Here is a 17,635-nt window from a genome sequence, read left to right on the forward strand (position 1 = left end):
GTGAAGAATAAGCATTCACAGAAACTGTTAGATTGGATGGTCCTGAGCCAAACCCATCCCTGTGTCCCTCTTCTTGTTTCCCAAGTGAATGTGCCCCTTCTCCTCCTGGCCAAATCTGTTCCCTCTGTTGCAGGATCTCAAAGGTACTGGTAGATAACAAAAGTGAACTCCCTCCATGCCAATAAGCCAATGAAAAAGCACCTTCTCCGAATTGTAACTAGAGTGTCCAAAGTTCATCAAAGTCTTTTGGAAACTGAACCTGCATCAGCTCAGCTGTTGGAATTTTAAACAACTGGAGGAAAGGTAAGAAAGTAATGCATATGGCTGCTGAGTTTTCTTTAACCTTTAAATGGAATATACAAAAGGATATGTTTCTACTGTCGAAGTTGCCTAGCCTTGGAACCTATCAATACAACTATGTCTATTGCTCAGGATTACTTTTAAAACCGTTTTAATAGAAAACCTTTTAAATTTTCACTCTCACTCCCCCTGAGAAGAATGAATGAGACATTTAATTTAAGTTCTTCCTTATTACATCCTTTGCCTGACTTACTGGGTCGGGTACTTGCACAGCAGGCTTTTCTCTCCACTCACTATCTTCCTGGCTAAGCCCTCCTTCCCAGGCTCCTGCACACGTCACGCACCCAGTCTAGGGAGCAGGGGAGTTGCAGCCAATCAGATTGAACCACTGTGGTTTGCTCTGATTGGCTGGAAGGGGCAGATCTGAGGGAAGACCTTTTCCCTCTGGTCAGCCAGCCAGGTGTTTATTCCAGCCTGGCTGCTGCTCCAGCTCTGATACCTTTGAGCTCTCCTCTCTTAGTTTTTTGCTTTCGGTTCTGCATTTGGTTATCTATCACAACTTGGGGCCAGTCTCCATGGGACCTAGATCTGCTTCCACTATCAAGAGGCAGGAGCAAGCTGCACAGGGAGCTGTTGGATGGGTGCCTATGCAGCACCCCTATTGTTGTAATACCATGAGGGTGAGGCAGTGGATTACATGGGTGTTTGTCTCACCCTCTTGGTGTCATTGGCTTAGCAGATGGGCTGACCAATGCCATGATCCAGAACCCATGTTTGGCTGCCAACATTACTTCAGCTATAACTAATAAAAATTATGTTGTGGCCTTCTACCCCTATTTATGTCTGGTTAGTGTTCTTTGAGTTGGCAGGGGGATTTGTCACCCTGCACTCACAAATAATCTACCCATTTCTTATAATGAACACAGTGTCATAACGTACGAGTCACAACCAATTATTCTGCCTGATAATAACATTCTGATTTTAGATTTCCCTGACTTTGAAATAGTGTGAAAGCTGCAATACAATACATAGTTCTGACATGTACAGTAAGGATGCTTAAAAAATCAGTGTGGCAAATATTCAGATTTATTGCTATTACAGAAATTGATGAACTTATCTAACTTCTCCAACTGACCCTTTTACACTTGTCACTCTACACCCCTTGCTTTTATCTTGTAATTCAATTTCATTTTACCAAACAGCATGGTTTCATTATCCTGCCGGAGGCCACAAGAGGGTGCAAAGGAGAGAAGGATAGCTCTGGCCTCAGGGTCTCTCCTGCAGCAGGGCCCAATAAAGCTCTCCCAGGCCTCTAGGTCAGACCTTTTATGTTCTCTCTTGGAGGCTGCTGGGTCAGCTGGTTGGAATGAGGGTATGGCTGCAGGTCTCCTCGTGGATAAGCCCAGGGCCAAGCAAGACAGCAAAGCTGGATAACAAATGCTCTGGCCCCAGGGTCTCTCCTGCAGCAAGGCCCAACAAAGCTCCTATTAGATATTGGTGGTAAGTTTAGGGAGGGAGGTAGTTTTTCTGAGAATGAGGCTTCACTGTTTCCTATAAGTATTCCTATAAGTATTAATAACAATAAACTTTAAAAAGTACTACTTTGATGAAAGAGAGGAGGGAGGAGTGATAAGAGAAGAAGCTAAAGGCTTTAGTAAAGGCTAAAGGGTGACTCAAAACTCAGAGCCACCCTTTTAAAAAGCACACCCACAAATGCCATGCAACACGTTCAAACTCCCAGTGCCACTAAATAAAGAATCCAGAAAATAAAAAAGATTCAATGCTAGAGAGAGGTCAAGCTGAGCCAAAAATTAAAGCTGAGGGCAATTGGTGGCAAGGCAATTAGACTGGAGCACCTCTCTCTAGATCCAGGACGCAACTGAGCAATGGAGGCACTTTCCCCATTAAATAGACACAGCTTGTGTAAGACACATCACAGCTGTTTCTTCTACTCTGATTGGCTCAACAGGCAAAGTCTCACAGGGAAACAAATCCATGCACAAGTCTACTCTCTAGTTCCCCTTTGTGGTCTTCACTCAGATAATGGAACAGTGCCTATTAAACATATTATTTTATCAAGTTTCATTGTGTTTTAATTTGTCTTAGTTAGCTATTACAGGAGTTTTAGCATAGTGATTAGTGTCTATATGTCTGTGTGGTTTTTTTGTCTTTTATTGTCAATATGGTCAGTGGACTAAGCAATAAACAGATCTATCTATTTACAGAAAGTGATATGTCTCGCAACTCAGGGTAGTTTTCACTTTGCTCAAGACACTACCACACACCAAAGCTGTAGGTTTTGTAGTTTATTGAGAAAAAGGAAAAAGCAAAACAGAGAAATAAAGAGGCAAAAGTTCAATAGGCAAAACAGAGTCTTAAATGCAAGGCAAGGTTCCCAAGAACCACAAGCAAATAACATGAACCCTAATCCCTTAGCAATAGTCAAACAATAGTCCATGATAGACAGGTAAAATCAGGATCAGAATGAAGTCTCAAAGAAGCCAGAAGTGTTCCGCAAAAGCCAAGGTAATTCCACAGAAGTTAACGGGTAAGAAGCAACATTGGACTGACAAGAAATGCCTGTCAGCCACATCATTAAATAAGTTTCCCTGACATGAAAGCATTGCGTTGACCTTTGGCTTCCCTCTTGCTGGCAAGGCGTGTGCTTCTGCGAAGCCTTAATTGCAAATGATCCTGTCTGCTCATTAATTCACCATTATCTTCAAGGATATACAACTCCTTATCTTGGCCCAACTGGGCTGGATCACTCTGGGAACCGAAAGGAGTCTCCACTTGCACTTGTGGGATTTCACTATCTCCATCTAAAGGCACATTCCTTTCCCCGGGGAACAGACCTGCTGTTTCTTCTTCAGAAGACACTCTATCAGCCCTGTCTGGAACATGTACAGGAATGTGTAACCCATCAGCCTCCTTGTCATCCTGCAGAAAGTCAGGCTCAGAAGGCCCAGCAGGCCCAAAAGACCCAAACAGTTCAGTTTCAGATTCAGACTGAGCCACACCAATATGTTGTTTGCAAGGTTAGATACTTAAGGGCTTGGAACAGAAAACTTTTATGAACTTCAGCCATCCAAAGAAGAGAAAAAATCATTTCCAAGTAGCTAGGGTTGCAAGGTTTTCAATGCAGGATCAATAATTGGAAAGTCCTGCTACAAGTTGTTTAGCTGTACTCTATTTGCCTATATATTATTTATTGTTCGATTGGCTTGCTTTATATACAATTTTTCTCCCAAATGGAACTCAAAGCAACTACTCAGCTTAATATAATTAAAGTATTAGACTTTAAGATAACTTGATTAGTCATTTATATCTATACAATTGACAATCCACTTAGAATATGCCTCAATGTGGACCTTAGGATTGTAATTCTCTGTTAATTTTATTTTTTAAAGGAGTAAAATATAATTTTAGCTATTATCTTCCACTGCAAGAATACTTTCAAAAATGTCAACTTTCCAAGATAGTTTGTAGTTTGGGACTTATTCTACACAAAACTTATACTTTATTGCAGAAAAAAATATTATTGATGTAGAAAGTTTTCCTTTTTGGAAAAAATGTCATTGCTCAGGACTTGTTTTGTTGTCAAATTTGCATGTTTTTTTTTAAAAAAAGAAAACTACATTTCTTTTGCAGGAAACAGCCTTTTCTAAATAGAAAATAAAAATGCTGGTTCCTATGGAGAAAATGTGAAGATGCTCATCAGTTTAGTAATGCATTGAATTTGATGAATGATGTGGCTTTGTTCTGAATTTGTGGAAAGGGCTCAGATCACAGCATCCAGAGCTTGATAACTTTATTATTGGAATTGCATACCACCACCGTTTCCCAATCTACTCAGATGCCCTGTGAAAGCCCTTAGGAGCCAGTTAGAGAATTAAAAAAAGAAAATATTAAGAAATCTGATCAAACAAATGTTCTTTTTGCTGTTAGTTGTAGGTTTTAGCTATGTGGCTCTACCTGGCTGCCCTCTTGGGGTTTTACTTCCTCCGCCGATGGTACCGGGAAAGACAGACTGTGGACAAACTGACAGAGAAATATGTCTTCATCACTGGCTGTGACTCTGGCTTTGGAAACCAGCTCGCCAGGCAGCTGGATGCCCGTGGCATGCGAGTGTTGGCAGCTTGCTTTACCCAGAAAGGAGCAGAGCTGCTGGAGCGTGCCACATCAGAACGGCTAAAAACCACCATTTTGGATGTCACCAGCACAGAAAGCATAGCAGCAGCGACTGAGTGGGTGAAAGGATGCACTGATAAAAAAGGTACGGTAATTTTCCATTACAAGCCTATATTAAAAAAGGAAAACAAAATACGTTTTCGCACACAAGAGTCAGCCTGGGGTCTTCGATGTCTCTGGTGTCTCCTCCTTTTCTCTCAGTTTTGCTGAGTATGGAATACCAAGGATCTAGTGTTTCCCTGCCTTCTTTGTGTGTCTAAACTTTGTAAAAAAAAGAAGAAATTTTTTTTAGAAGTCTTCCTAATTTAACCTGTTAGAATCGGTGTAGGGAATTTATAAATAATAAAAATCAGGCCAGAAACTATGTAATAGGAAGGAAGAATGGAATAATACATGGATGTCTCCAACCTAAGGGATGGGTTGGAGACATCCATGTATTATTCCATTCTTCCTTCCTAAATTGGTCGGGCGGAAGAAGAGGGGAGAGTATAACCAAGTACAAATATTATATAGATGTTAGGAAGTATTATACTGGTTCATGCATATATACATGTATATAGTTTTCACTGGTTTTTTATGAATATGTAAATTGAAATTAAAAAATAACATTGAAAGAAAAAGTCACGTGCCTACATTTTATCCAAAGGCACAAAATAAATAAAATAAATCCAAAGGCAATGGGGAAAGGCTTAGTATTGCTAGCAGTCTTGGTGGCAGTAGCAGTAACGCTAGCAGTAAATTTAATACAGAAAAAATTGGTAGGTGCAAGATGGCTAGGCAAAACATCCGGTGGTGCTGTAGTGGCTTCAAAAGTAGACATCTATCCAGATTTAGGCAAATTGTAGTATTTTTTCTGCATTTTACTTAACTGGTGTTTATAAAAGGACACACTGGCTCACTTAATCCAACAATGGGAATAGTTTCTTTACCACAGCTATTTTTTAGAAGAGGACTCTGTCTGAATATAGAGCATCTGTGTAGCTATTGTGACTAATAATTATAACTAAGCATAGATCTTGGAAAGTTATTTGGGGAGGGGAGGGATACCATTCTCATAAAGCTCCAACTATCATGACCAGGAGTTATACCAACAGGGGAGCTTGGAAGTATTCAAAAAGCGTAAGTGTTCCAGATTTCATCCAGGATTATGTGCCAGTTAATTAACCCTCACCCAGACAGAGGGTCTCTGCCTAGATCCAGGGCAAACCTTGGTCTGGAGACCAAAGGATGAGATTGCATGCAACCTGTAAATCACACTTTTCCCACACCCGATTCAAACATTTTTCAAAGGTGATTCATCTTTCTTGGAAACTCTTAGCAGAAAAATTTCAGAGTAGTGTGTGGCAGAAAAGGACCTATCCAAAAAGTCTTGTAGAAATCAGTGGCTGCTCTCTTGGCGGCTCTTTCTACTCACCACACAGAAAAGCTCTACTAAGTGGCTGAGGAAAGGATGATGATGACAGAAACATAAAAATATTTTATAAGCTTCACCACTCCAAAATATTTCCAAAATGTGCTTCATTTCCATATATTTATAGGGTTTAAACTGATTGCTTTTTAGTCATTCTTCTTCTCATTTCTTATGTTGCTGGACAGGAAGTTTGGGACTAGCTATCTCAACAACAATTTCCTTCAAACTAGTTCATAGTAAGACCCAAGTTTCATCAAGAAAGTCAGTCAAGTCAACCAGGAAATTCTCCAGACCACTGAATAATCCAACAAATTCCCTAAATCCTTAAGGGCAGGTCAACTTGATATAGCAATCTTGCTCAGAAGAAAGCTAAATTTTGCCAGTATGTGGATTGATAGTGGTGTAACAGATATCTTGGGAACAAATGTCAATGTATTCAGACACAGTAATGGAGACCATTTCAAAATACTGTTATTTGAGAAACATCAACACATAGTCCATTAAAGATAGAAAATTCATTTTTCTCCACAGGGCTCTGGGGCTTGGTGAACAATGCAGGAATCTTGTACCCAATAGGCCCCAACGAATGGATGACCAAGGCTGATTTCGCAAAGGTGTTAGAGGTCAACCTTCTTGGACCAATTGACGTAACACTGCACCTGCTGCCTCTTGTCAGGAAGGCCCAAGGAAGGGTGGTCAATGTAAGCAGCATTGCTGGAAGGTTTGCTTATTGTGGAGGAGGCTATAGCCCTTCAAAATTTGGCTTGGAAGCATTCTCTGACACTCTCAGGTAAATCCTCTTCCTGGATTCCTTCTCCATTCAGCTTCCAGTGCTACCAAGGGGAAAGGCAGATGGGTCTGACAACACTTGGCTATTGAGCATCTTTAGAATATGCCTTCTAACAATTTCCTAAAGCAGACACTGACTATCCTGACCTTTTTATTAGTACCACTTCTGAGCCTGAGTGTGGTCCTCATTGCATAAGCAGCAGGAAAGTAGAGGAAACCGTCTTACCACAGACCCTCACATCTTTCCTAGTCTTTGTCCATCTTCTGGGATGGCTACCTCCTTGTCACATGCATGCCTGCCTTTCCCCAGCCTTTCCCCACTTTCTGCCATTTGGAGTCAGGTGACACCCAACATCTGAAAGTGGCTTCAAGATTCCATTTCCATGCACTGTGGAAACAGAGCCCCAGGAGTCCCCCAGAAGTGCTCTTACATCATAGGATGGCTCCCATGAGATTCTCATGGAGCTTCATTTCCAAAGCACATGGAAACAGAGCCTAGAAACCATGGTATGAAGTCCTAGGTGTTGCATTCTAAATTCAGAATTGTAAATGGGGAAATCCTGTAACACAGGATACTGTCTCTTCCAGGGAGGCTCCTTGTTGTTATTGTGTGCCTTTAAGTAATTTTCAACTGAAGGTGAATCAATCACAGACTCTTCCGGGGCTGACTGTGTGTCACTCCCTCAAGAAGGCCCAAATCTGTTTTCATGACCAAGTGGGGGATTGAATCCTGGTCTCCACAATCACAGTCCAATGATTAAACTGTGCACCATAATTCCAAATGAGGGATTGGCAGTCTTTTCACAAGCTCTAACAGAGGCTTCCCTAAAAATTACCATCAAATATTTTGGATTTTTGGTTTTTCTTAATTTTGTTTTAATTCACAGTTTGTTGTTACAAAAATTATATTGCACTATTCCTATAATTTTATCTATGATAATTACCAATTAGCAATAATTAAAGCAGCAGTGAATAATAAGATCAGAATAATATCACATTGATTCTATTTGTGTTATTTTCACATATTCCATAGTCATTGTGATGATGTTGTTGGCCTCTGCTTTGTGCTCCTGATTCATGCAGCTTTTCTACTAAGAAATCCTATTCCCCTTGACAAGATACAATCTGGACAATGATTCTTACATTCTGTTGCTTTGGCTCATTTATCAGGAAGTCTTAATTGAACAGTCATTACCAGGAGGATGGCAAGAAGGAACCCTAAAGACCCCAGCCCATAAGAAAGGACTCTCTCTCTTTTAACACTGATTTACCTTCTAGGCGTGACTTACGACCTTTTGGAGTCAGCGTCAGCATCATTGAACCAAGTGGCTTTAACACAAAAATAAATGAAGATGCAAGCGGTTCCTTCGGCAATGTATGGAGCAAGTTGCCTGCTGAGATAAGAGAACTCTATGGAGAGAAGTACTTCAGAAACAGTGAGTGAAAAACAGCCAGACTCTCAATGTACTATAGTATTTATTTATTTATTTACAGCTTTTATATTCCACCCTTCTCACCCTGCAGGGGAGTCAGGGCGGATTACAGTGTACACATATATGGCAAACATTCAATGCCAATTTTTGACATACAAACATATACAGACATACACAGAGGCTATTTAACTTTTTCTGGCCACCAGGGGAGCTGTCGCTTTCATCATCCATCTGCGACTCTAATGAAGCACTTCCGCATTCCCCGCATACTTCCCCACTGGAATGCTTTGCTGGAATCTTCTTTATGGCCTCATAAATCAGTTAATTTAGCCTCCCCACACTTTAAGGTGGTACCTAATTTTCTTACCTGACAGATGCAACTGTCTTTCGGGTTGCAATGGTCGACAACAGGCTACACAATTGGTTGGAAACCCACTCCAACCGAGGCTGGCTTCGAACTCATGACCTTTTGGTCAGAGTGATCTTAATGCAGCTGATACTCAGCCAGCTGCACCACAATCCCGGTACTGAAGTCTGGATGAAGATGGGCTAGAAATGAACAAAACTGTGTCTTGTCACATATCATTAATCTGGAAGGGTTTTTTAAAAAAATGAAAAGCAAAAAAACAAGTACATTCTAAATTCTTTAAGGTTCTGCACATTACTTATTGTGTAATACATCCTGGTTGTGCCCTTTGATGGAATCTTTCTGAGCTGGCTCCATTCCAAGTAGATTATACTATGACTTTAATCAAAAGTTGCCAAGTCTAGTAAAGGACCCAACACTGCCAAGCTGCACAGTCTTAAGTTCATTATGCTTGCTTGCTTGGGCGCACACAGGCTAAAGGAAAATGACTCCCAGATCAAAGGGCCTACTCCTTTTCTTCTGGACCTCAAGGCAAGGCGATAAATCTTAGGGCAAGAGTGATGCCTTAAACACTGTTATTTTACTCTGTGCTGCTGCCATTTGCCATGCAAGTCACTTTAAAGATGCCACTATATTATCCAAGGATGTTGCTGCAGCCTGGCCATTTCTCTCTCTCTCTTTCCTCCCCATCATTTTTTTCAAGCTTTAACCAGTATGAGGTTTCAACAGGCGTAATTAGCATGAAGAAATTCCATGTTTCTTCCATATTTACTATCTCCGGCACCACGGAATATAGCATTTCTTCTTACTTTCTTTATCAGGTCTCCATTTCTGTTCTACAAATCGATTAAACACTTTATAGAGTTTGCTCGACCCTGTTGTTCTATCATCATCATCATCGCCACCTCCTCCAAAAAATGTTCTAGTATTGATGGCAGGCTGATTGGACAGCAATTATTTGGGTCCTTTTTCCCCCTTGTTGAAAATAAGGACATGTGCCGTCTTCCACTCTGCTGGGACTTCTCCTGTTTTTCAAGAATTTGCTACAATAATTACCCGGGTTGTGATATTACTTCTACCAGTTCTTTTAATGCCCTTGGATGTAGATCAACTTGCCTTGGAGTCTTGAATTTATTTAGAGCTAGATATTCCTGTACTGCCTCTTTACCTATTATGTGCTGCATTTCCCCTCTGCTCCATCCTTCCCAAACTGAGCACTGAACACTTTTGTGAGAAGATTGTGGCAAAGAAGGTGCCCAGTAGTTCTACCTTTTCTGTCTCCTGTTAACTTTTTGCCAGCAGAGTCATCCACAAGGCTACCTGAACTTTTTCCTCTTTTGAAGTTCTATTCCTGTTCATTTGACACTCTTGGCATTTTTCACTCACGTATGAAATGAATTAAGTTGAATTAACTCGAATAGCTTTTCGGTCACTGTTTCTTCTGAGTTCTGCAATATTCACACCAAATCCTGAGTGCCTTTCTAGCCAGTGATAGAAAGTTGGACCTATGTGTCAAAGTGTCAAGGTAAAGAGAAGTTAATCATACACATGAGTTCAGAATCTGCAGAAGTTTAGCAAGAATGGGGAGGAGCCTAGAGAAATTAATCAATCTCTGCCTGTGTTCTGCTGTCATATAACTTACTTTTTTAAGCTATATAAATAGAAAGCCACCAGACTAATGGGCTATCCAGAGCATAGCCCTTTTGGACATGCAGCTATCAGACTTTTCAGTTCCTGGCCACCAGTGGATGATGCAAGTTCCTTAAAACTGATGTTTTCCAAGTTTCCTGAGTGAAGTTTCCACTTCACATTCTTCGTCATTTGAAGAAATTGTAGTTCTTCTTCAAGTTTGTCTGGGATCCCAGTAACCCCCTTATTCCTAGGAATAGATCCAGTGCAGTAAATAAAATGTGTTCTGATGACAATCTGCAGGGATTCATAAACATATTTGAGTGAATAGCTCAGGCTGTATTGAATAGAATATTTGTTAATTGTCCCTCAGTTCACCAGACTCCCAATACAGCGCCACACACATAAAACAGACTTTAAAATATTTTTAAAATGTTTTTAAAGGGGTTGACAGATACTATCAAGGTCACAGAAGTAGTGATGCATATGTAAGGGCAATCAGTGGGATTGAGCTAAGGTATAGAAGGTAATATACCAAACAGAACCATCAATGTGCGGTTTTGAGTTAGCAAGGGGGATTTCCTTGCTTGAGGGGATAAAAGTCTTACCATTACTAAATCAAAGGGCCTTCCTGCTTACTTTTGGAATATTAGAAGAAATCCAAGGCAAAACTATGATAGCTGGGACCCTGTGCTGGTTGCGCAACGGGGGTCTGAATTAATGAGGGGAACATGTGTGCAAGACAGCTCAGTAAGTGAGAGACGCAGCTGTAACAGAGTTGTGGCAACATCGTTCATCAGAAAGGGGGACAGGTTACATTTCTATCCCATTTACCATCTTCGTAAGCCATTGTTTATCATTTAGCATTAAATAACTCTTACATTGCTTCACTCTTATCCTGTCGCTTCTGAGTTAAATTACTTCACTGCTATCCTGTCACAGCTGCATCTCTCACTCGCTCCACTGTCTCACGAATGTCTTCCCTTCATTAATTCTGACCCGCGTTGCGCAATTAGCATAGCTTAGGGTCCCAACTATCATACTTTTGCCGAAATCCAACTTGTCACATGTTTTATATTCCATATATTGTGAATTTATCTTCTTCAGGGTAGACATTGCTATGGAATGGGGAAATGCAAAGCTCAGTGATGTTGAGAGTCAACAACGTTGCCATTTTCAGGAGCAGCTTCATGTTTCTCCTCATCAGCCTTTTAAATTCAAAAAATGTCAGCTATTCTGTTCAGACAAGAGATTTATGTAGTTCAGAAATCTGTCAGTAATACCCTGAGAACAAAGTAAAAGAAAACCCTGTTTCACAGAAATCATAAAAACTTACAAGGAAATGTGACTAATCTATGCTTCCTTTCTCCCAATTGCAGTTTCCAAGACATTTTTTGGGGCCAAATGGGAGAAGAAAAACCTCTCTCTTGTCACAGACTGTATGGAGCATGCACTGACTGCCTGCTATCCTCGCAGCCGCTATGCTGTTGGTTGGGATGCTAAATTGGTCTACATTCCCCTTTCTTATTTGCCAGCTTCAATTGTGGATTATATTGTAACTTATGGCAGCCCCAAACCGGACAAAGCCCTTTACTGATCTTTGGCACGCAACATTTACAAGTGCCAAGGCATACAACTTGTGAAAAATGTTGGGTGCTACAAAGTCTTCTGATTACTTTTTTTAAAACTGCTGGACAAGCAGAAGGCTGAAGCTGTTTAGTAGTGTCACATCCTTATTTGCATAACACTGAGATTTGAAACTGAGATTCGGAAGTATTGGAAAGGAATTGAAATGTGTATGTCGCACACCCCAAAATAAACTTTATCCTATCCACTTCATATGTCTCCAGGTTGTAATTCCATTTTTTTTCCAAATCCACAACAATTCCCTCCAGATAGAATGATTCTTTTATGCATGATGATCCCAGATGGCAATTATAAAAGAATACTTGGGGGTTGCACTCATCACAAATTCTATACACAAATCTCCAGGAAAATGTATTCTGAGGCACACCCAGCCCTGTGCCTGCCCCAATACTTTGTTTGGTTCATGAGGTAGTCAAACCTAGTACCCAAATCAGCCAATGTAGATTGAAATGAATAAGCAACTGGGTATGAGCCTCATGCCAGATTCTTGGAAGTAGGGCTCTCCTCACAGGGACACCTGAATTTGAATGGCTGAGCTTTGAGTAGGTTCACCAACAAAAACAGCATATAAGTGCTGGCCAGCCACAATCTTGTGTGAGACATTGCTTGTTGATTCTTGTAAACTTGTTTTGCTGGTGCTTGGCCCAAGACTGTATTAACTTTCAATTATTACTGAGTTGTTTTTTTAAAGTACACTTCAACAAAAAAATCTACCATTAGTAAATTGATAATCTGTGGTTGGGAAACCAAGAAAGGAGCAAGGTACATTATGGTTATTTAATGTTTCTTAGGCACTTACAACACTGTCTTCTTTTTGCCCTGAACTTCTTTGAGCAGATAAGGTTTTGTTGTAGTCTTGTAAATATACTTGAAGCAATTTTGTGTTGTGCCTGAGATCTACCTTATACTTTTGTAATTTTATCAGGAACCTATGCGAAATACCTGGATTGTGGCCAAATATAGCAAATTACTACACTCACAAAAAAAGCAAAAACACTACACCAGTGGTTCTCAACCTGTAGGTCCCCAGATATTCTGGCTTTCATCTCCCAGAAATCCTAACAGTTGGTAAACTGGCTGGGATTTCTGGGAGTTGTAGACCAAAACACCTGGGAAACCACAGCTTGAGATCCACTGTACTACACAGTATATATATATTTTTAGTACAGTCTAAAAAGGATTTGTTTTAAGCTGTAAACTGAGTTGTGCTTTTTGTGTGATTTTGGTGAAAATAACTACAGTTCTGTAGAGAAACCCATCTTGGCAACAGAAATTTGTTGACCTAGCAAGAACATGCTTTTCAACATTTCACAGATAAAAACCAGAGTGCAATGACCAAGCAATTTCACAGTTTGGTCAAGAGGGCAAAAGTTATTTATAACAAAGAAGAGGCAAGTGCTGCATAGTGATCAAACCAGCAAAACCAGAGGAAGAAGGGGAATGTTTCCCTTCCCAGTAGACTTTGGTAAAAGCCAAATGCTGCAGCCATTCTTAATTTATAGATGTCATCACATGGAGGTCCTTAAGTCAGGGGGCAGTGGGGCAAATCTGTGGGGCAGAGTTGGAACCCGGCAGTGCCCTGCATCACTCCCCTACCATCACCCATAGTTTTCTCTTTGTCCCCAGCTAGGTCCCACACTGTCCCCAGCTTACTCTATGAGAGCACAGGTAGTAGTCACCTGTGTTCTCAGGGCAGCCTCGTAGCACAGAACTCCATTGGAAGTAGCCCTGTGTCATGTGAAGGGCTCCAGCAGGCTCCATTCTGGCTGTGTCTCCACTGCGTTCTAGGACAGGTGTTTTTGTCTATGTGATGAGGTCCTTAGCATTCTTCCTCATTGATAACTGCCCACTTCGATCGCACTCTTGATGACGCTTGCCCATATATGTATCCAAGTTTTCATATGTGAAATTATAGAGGGTGTTCTATCTTTTTAAAAGAACTCCTTAGTATATTAATTGCAATGCTAGGAGAAGCCTAGGTATAGCCAGAACAAGATAGTTGAAGTTTAGATGATCGCTAGCTAGGACATTCACCAGGCAAAAAAGAACAATCTCCATACATGCGAAAATATAAGAGGATATATGTTGGATGATGCCTCTGAAAGCCAAGCAGTTGCCTGTCAAAACCCACATACATAACACAAAGAACCTAAATGCAATAACTCACTCACTCCTTCCTGCTTTAGCTTTTTTAATCAACAAAAACACATTGAGATTTTGATTCTTGAATATATAATACCATATATATCCAACATGACTAGTACCCATTGATAAGCTTATCCTTCACCAAGCTGCCTAATCTCCTTTTAAAGCAATTGGCAAATATCATCACACCTTCTAATAGCAAATTCCAGTTCAAGTGTGTTTTATTAGCCCTACCATTATGAGAAGGGAGAAAAAAATAGTTTCCTATTTGCTTTTTCCACTTCATGCATAGGTGTATGTGCACTCCCAATGGTCATGTTTTGTCTTTATGTATGTTTAAAAAAACCAAAGTACCCACAGGGCAGGGTTTATTTTGCAGTGTTTATTTTCTATTGCTTCCTGGATAAGGGTGAGGGCACTAGAATTCCTCACAATATCTCAAATGTGATTGTGCTATAGATTTCTAGACATGCAATATGATATAGGCCATTTTATTTTGTATTAGTGACCCCTTGAAACACAGAAGGTATGTTCCCAGACTTTGCATGGATCCACAAAACCGCAGATACTGCCCATCACAGAAACTCCCTTTTGCTCCATTCCAGACAAGTCAACACATTGGGTTTACAACATTTTCAAGGAGCTGCCCACCATAAACCTAAAATTTCTTTCTTAATCAATCATCCCAGCTGAAGATTTCTTCACAATGTGGCTGAAGTTGAGATTAGTTGGCCCCAATATGCCTCTTTCTATACTTGCTCACACTGAACCCAATTTATCATTTTAATCTCCATTTTCCCACAGCTTGGAGAGATCCCTTTAGCACTCCTCACAGTGTGTTTTTAGTTCTACCCACTCCCAATAATTGGATAGGTAAAAGTTTTCTCTTGACATTAAGTCCAGTCGTGTCCGACTCTGGGAGCTGGTGCTCATCTCCATTTCTAAGCCGAAGCGCCAGAGTTGTCTGTAGACACCTCCAAGATCATGTGGCCAGCATGACTGCATGGTGCGCCATTACCTTCCCGCTGGAGTGGCACCTATTGTTCTACTTACATTTGAATGTTTTCGAACTGCTAGGCTGGCAGAAGTTAGGCCTAACAGTGGGAGCTCCCGTTGCTCCCCGGATTCGAACCTGTGACCTTTCGGTAAGCAAATTCAACAGCTCAGCAGTTTAACCCGCTGTGCCACCAGGGGCTCCCAATGATTTGGTGCTCCCACAAAATTGGGCATCTCACTCTTCAAGAAAAACATCATATAATTTATAAACACATTTAAAAAAAATGGTCATAACAAAGTTAGGTTAGGTGTCCAGTACACAAGGAATTCTGTGGGCCATTCAGTTTTTGGGACTCTGGATCTGGATCGCATGCCATGTTGACCTTTATTTTATTTATTATTTATTTAAAGCATTTATATTCCACCCTTCTCACCCCAAAGGAGACTCAGGGCACAGCACAAAATATATATGACAAATATTCAATGCCGGATCATAAAACAAAGTATAAATATACATAAATATTAAAATCAGTTGTTGTTTATTCATTCAGTCGCTTCCAACTCTTTGTGACCTCATGGACCAGCCCATGCCAGAGCTCCCTGTCGGCCGTCACCACCCCCAGCTCCTTCAGGATCAAGCCAGTCACTTCAAGGATACCGTCCAACTAGGCCTGTCAGTTTTGTATCGTTAATTCGTTTTTCGTATTTTATTCGTTATTTTTTTTAAAAACGAAGCGATATCAAAACATATTTTCAAACCCGGAAGGGTTTGAAAATATCGAAACAGCAGCCCCATTTTTTTTACGAGCTTCAGCTCATCTCGTAAATGCAATGGCGGCTGCTGTGCTGACTTCAGTGCTGTGGTTGTGCTGGTGCCTGGGAACCAATCAGGCGCTCCCAAGCACCCCAGCAGCACCGTGGCAGGAGCTGATTGGATGGCGCGCGCGCGCGCGCTCACCCGCGCTCACCTCCTCCTCCTCCTCCTACCAGCTGTGTTGCAGGAAGTGCTACGAGGAGGAGGAGGAGGGCGCAGGAGCCCGAGCCGGATGGCGCGCGGGGCTAACAGCAGGAGCGGAGGCCGGTTGTAAAGGTGAGCAGAGCGCGCGCGCGCCATCCGGCTCGGGCTCCTGCGTCCTCCTCCTCCTCCTCCTCGTAGCACTTCCTGCAACACAGCTGGTAGGAGGAGGAGGAGGAGGGGGGCGCAGGAGCCCGAGCCGGATGGCGCGCGCAGCGCTCCGCTCACCTTTACAACCGGCCTCCGCTCCTGCTGTTAGCCCCGCGCGCCATCCGGCTCGGGCTCCTGCGCCCCCCTCCTCCTCCTCCTCCTCCTCCTCCCAGCTGTGTTGCAGGAAGTGCTACGAGGAGGAGGAGGAGGAGGACGCAGGAGCCCGAGCCGGATGGCGCGCGGGGCTAACAGCAGGAGCGGAGGCCGGTTGTAAAGGTGAGCGGAGCGCGCGCGCGCCATCCGGCTCGGGCTCCTGCGTCCTCCTCCTCCTCCTCCTCCTCCTCCTACCAGCTGTTTGCAGGAAGTGCTACGAGGAGGAGGAGGAGGAGGAGGAGGAGGGGGGCGCAGGAGCCCGAGCCGGATGGCGCGCGGGGCCGATTGGATGGCGCGGGAGGCCGGTTGTGTGAGTTTACTTCAGGGCTGTATGTATGACCAATCCAGAAGCATTCTCTCCTGACATTTTGCCCACATCTATGGCAGGCATCCTCAGAGGTCTGTTGGAAACTAGGCCTGTTTGATCAAGAAAAAATTTCGATATTTAAAATACTAGGCAAATGGAGTTTAAAAAATGTTTTGTAAATATTTACGAAATTTACGAAATTTCGTAAATAACAAAACATTTTTTTGGAAAGTTTTGTAAATATTTTAAATATCGAAACAAAAAAACACCCCAATTAAGAATCGAATTTAGAAACAAATTTTTTCTTGATCAAACAGGCCTACGTCCAACTAAAAACCTGGATGTTCCGGTGCACTTTTGACTAAGCAGCTCACCAGTAACTTTCTTGTCCCTACTTGAAGTTCTGCACTTTCCGGCCCGCATTTTACACTGGCATACGTTCTACCTCAACATGTGTTATGACAGTATTTCCTGCCCAGTTTACTGTATTGTTGCACTTTCCTGCGCTCCTGTAAAAAAGTATTGTACTCATTGAATCTTTACTTCAGTTATGTTTCTTTCAGCCGTATTGTTTTTATATTGCTTTCAATTGTGTTGTTATTTGTTCTATCTGACGTTTTAATTGGTTAAAGTGTTTTACATGTGTGTTTTAATTGTAATCTTGGGCATGTCCCTTGTAAGCAGCTACATCTGAGCAGGGAGCCGCCCAGCACCAGCAACATCTGTGCAGGGAGCCCCCATGGCCCCCACTGCCTGGCCCCTTTAAGGGCCCAAGTCTCCTCACCGCCCAGCAGTGGCTACATCTGAGCAGGGAGCTGCCCAGCACTAGCAACATCTGTGCAGGGAGCCCCCATGGCCCCCACTGCCTTGCCTCCTTGCTGCCCGGCACCTGTAACATCTGTTGATGTGTGAGGACTACTTACCTGGATTAGCTAAACTGAGGCTTTCCCATCAATTCCTTACTGATTGTTTTGGGCAGCCTTGGTGGCTCTGGTCCTCATCACAAACTTTCATTATAATTACACTGATCGGTAATTGAAAACTAGACACATTGGCAAACAATCATGTCTGACAATTTTAATGATTTTAATTTACAGTTATA

At 42.0% G+C, this 17,635-nt stretch overlaps 1 protein-coding gene across 1 annotated transcript; it reads left to right on the top strand.

The window, feature by feature from the left end:
- Nucleotides 1–198: 198 nt before the first annotated feature.
- On the top strand, nt 199–11,957 carry LOC132768366 (retinol dehydrogenase 16-like). The gene is made up of 5 exons (XM_060764183.2): nt 199–303; nt 4,249–4,576; nt 6,434–6,692; nt 7,970–8,127; nt 11,500–11,957. The coding sequence occupies exons 2-5, from the start codon at nt 4,264–4,266 to the stop codon at nt 11,715–11,717; spliced, it is 948 nt and encodes a 315-aa protein (XP_060620166.2). The 5' UTR covers nt 199–303; nt 4,249–4,263; the 3' UTR covers nt 11,718–11,957.
- Nucleotides 11,958–17,635: the final 5,678 nt, after the last annotated feature.

The sequence above is a fragment of the Anolis sagrei genome, chromosome 2 (genome assembly GCF_037176765.1).
Source record: "Anolis sagrei isolate rAnoSag1 chromosome 2, rAnoSag1.mat, whole genome shotgun sequence".
NCBI classification, from domain to species: Eukaryota; Metazoa; Chordata; class Lepidosauria; order Squamata; family Dactyloidae; genus Anolis; species Anolis sagrei.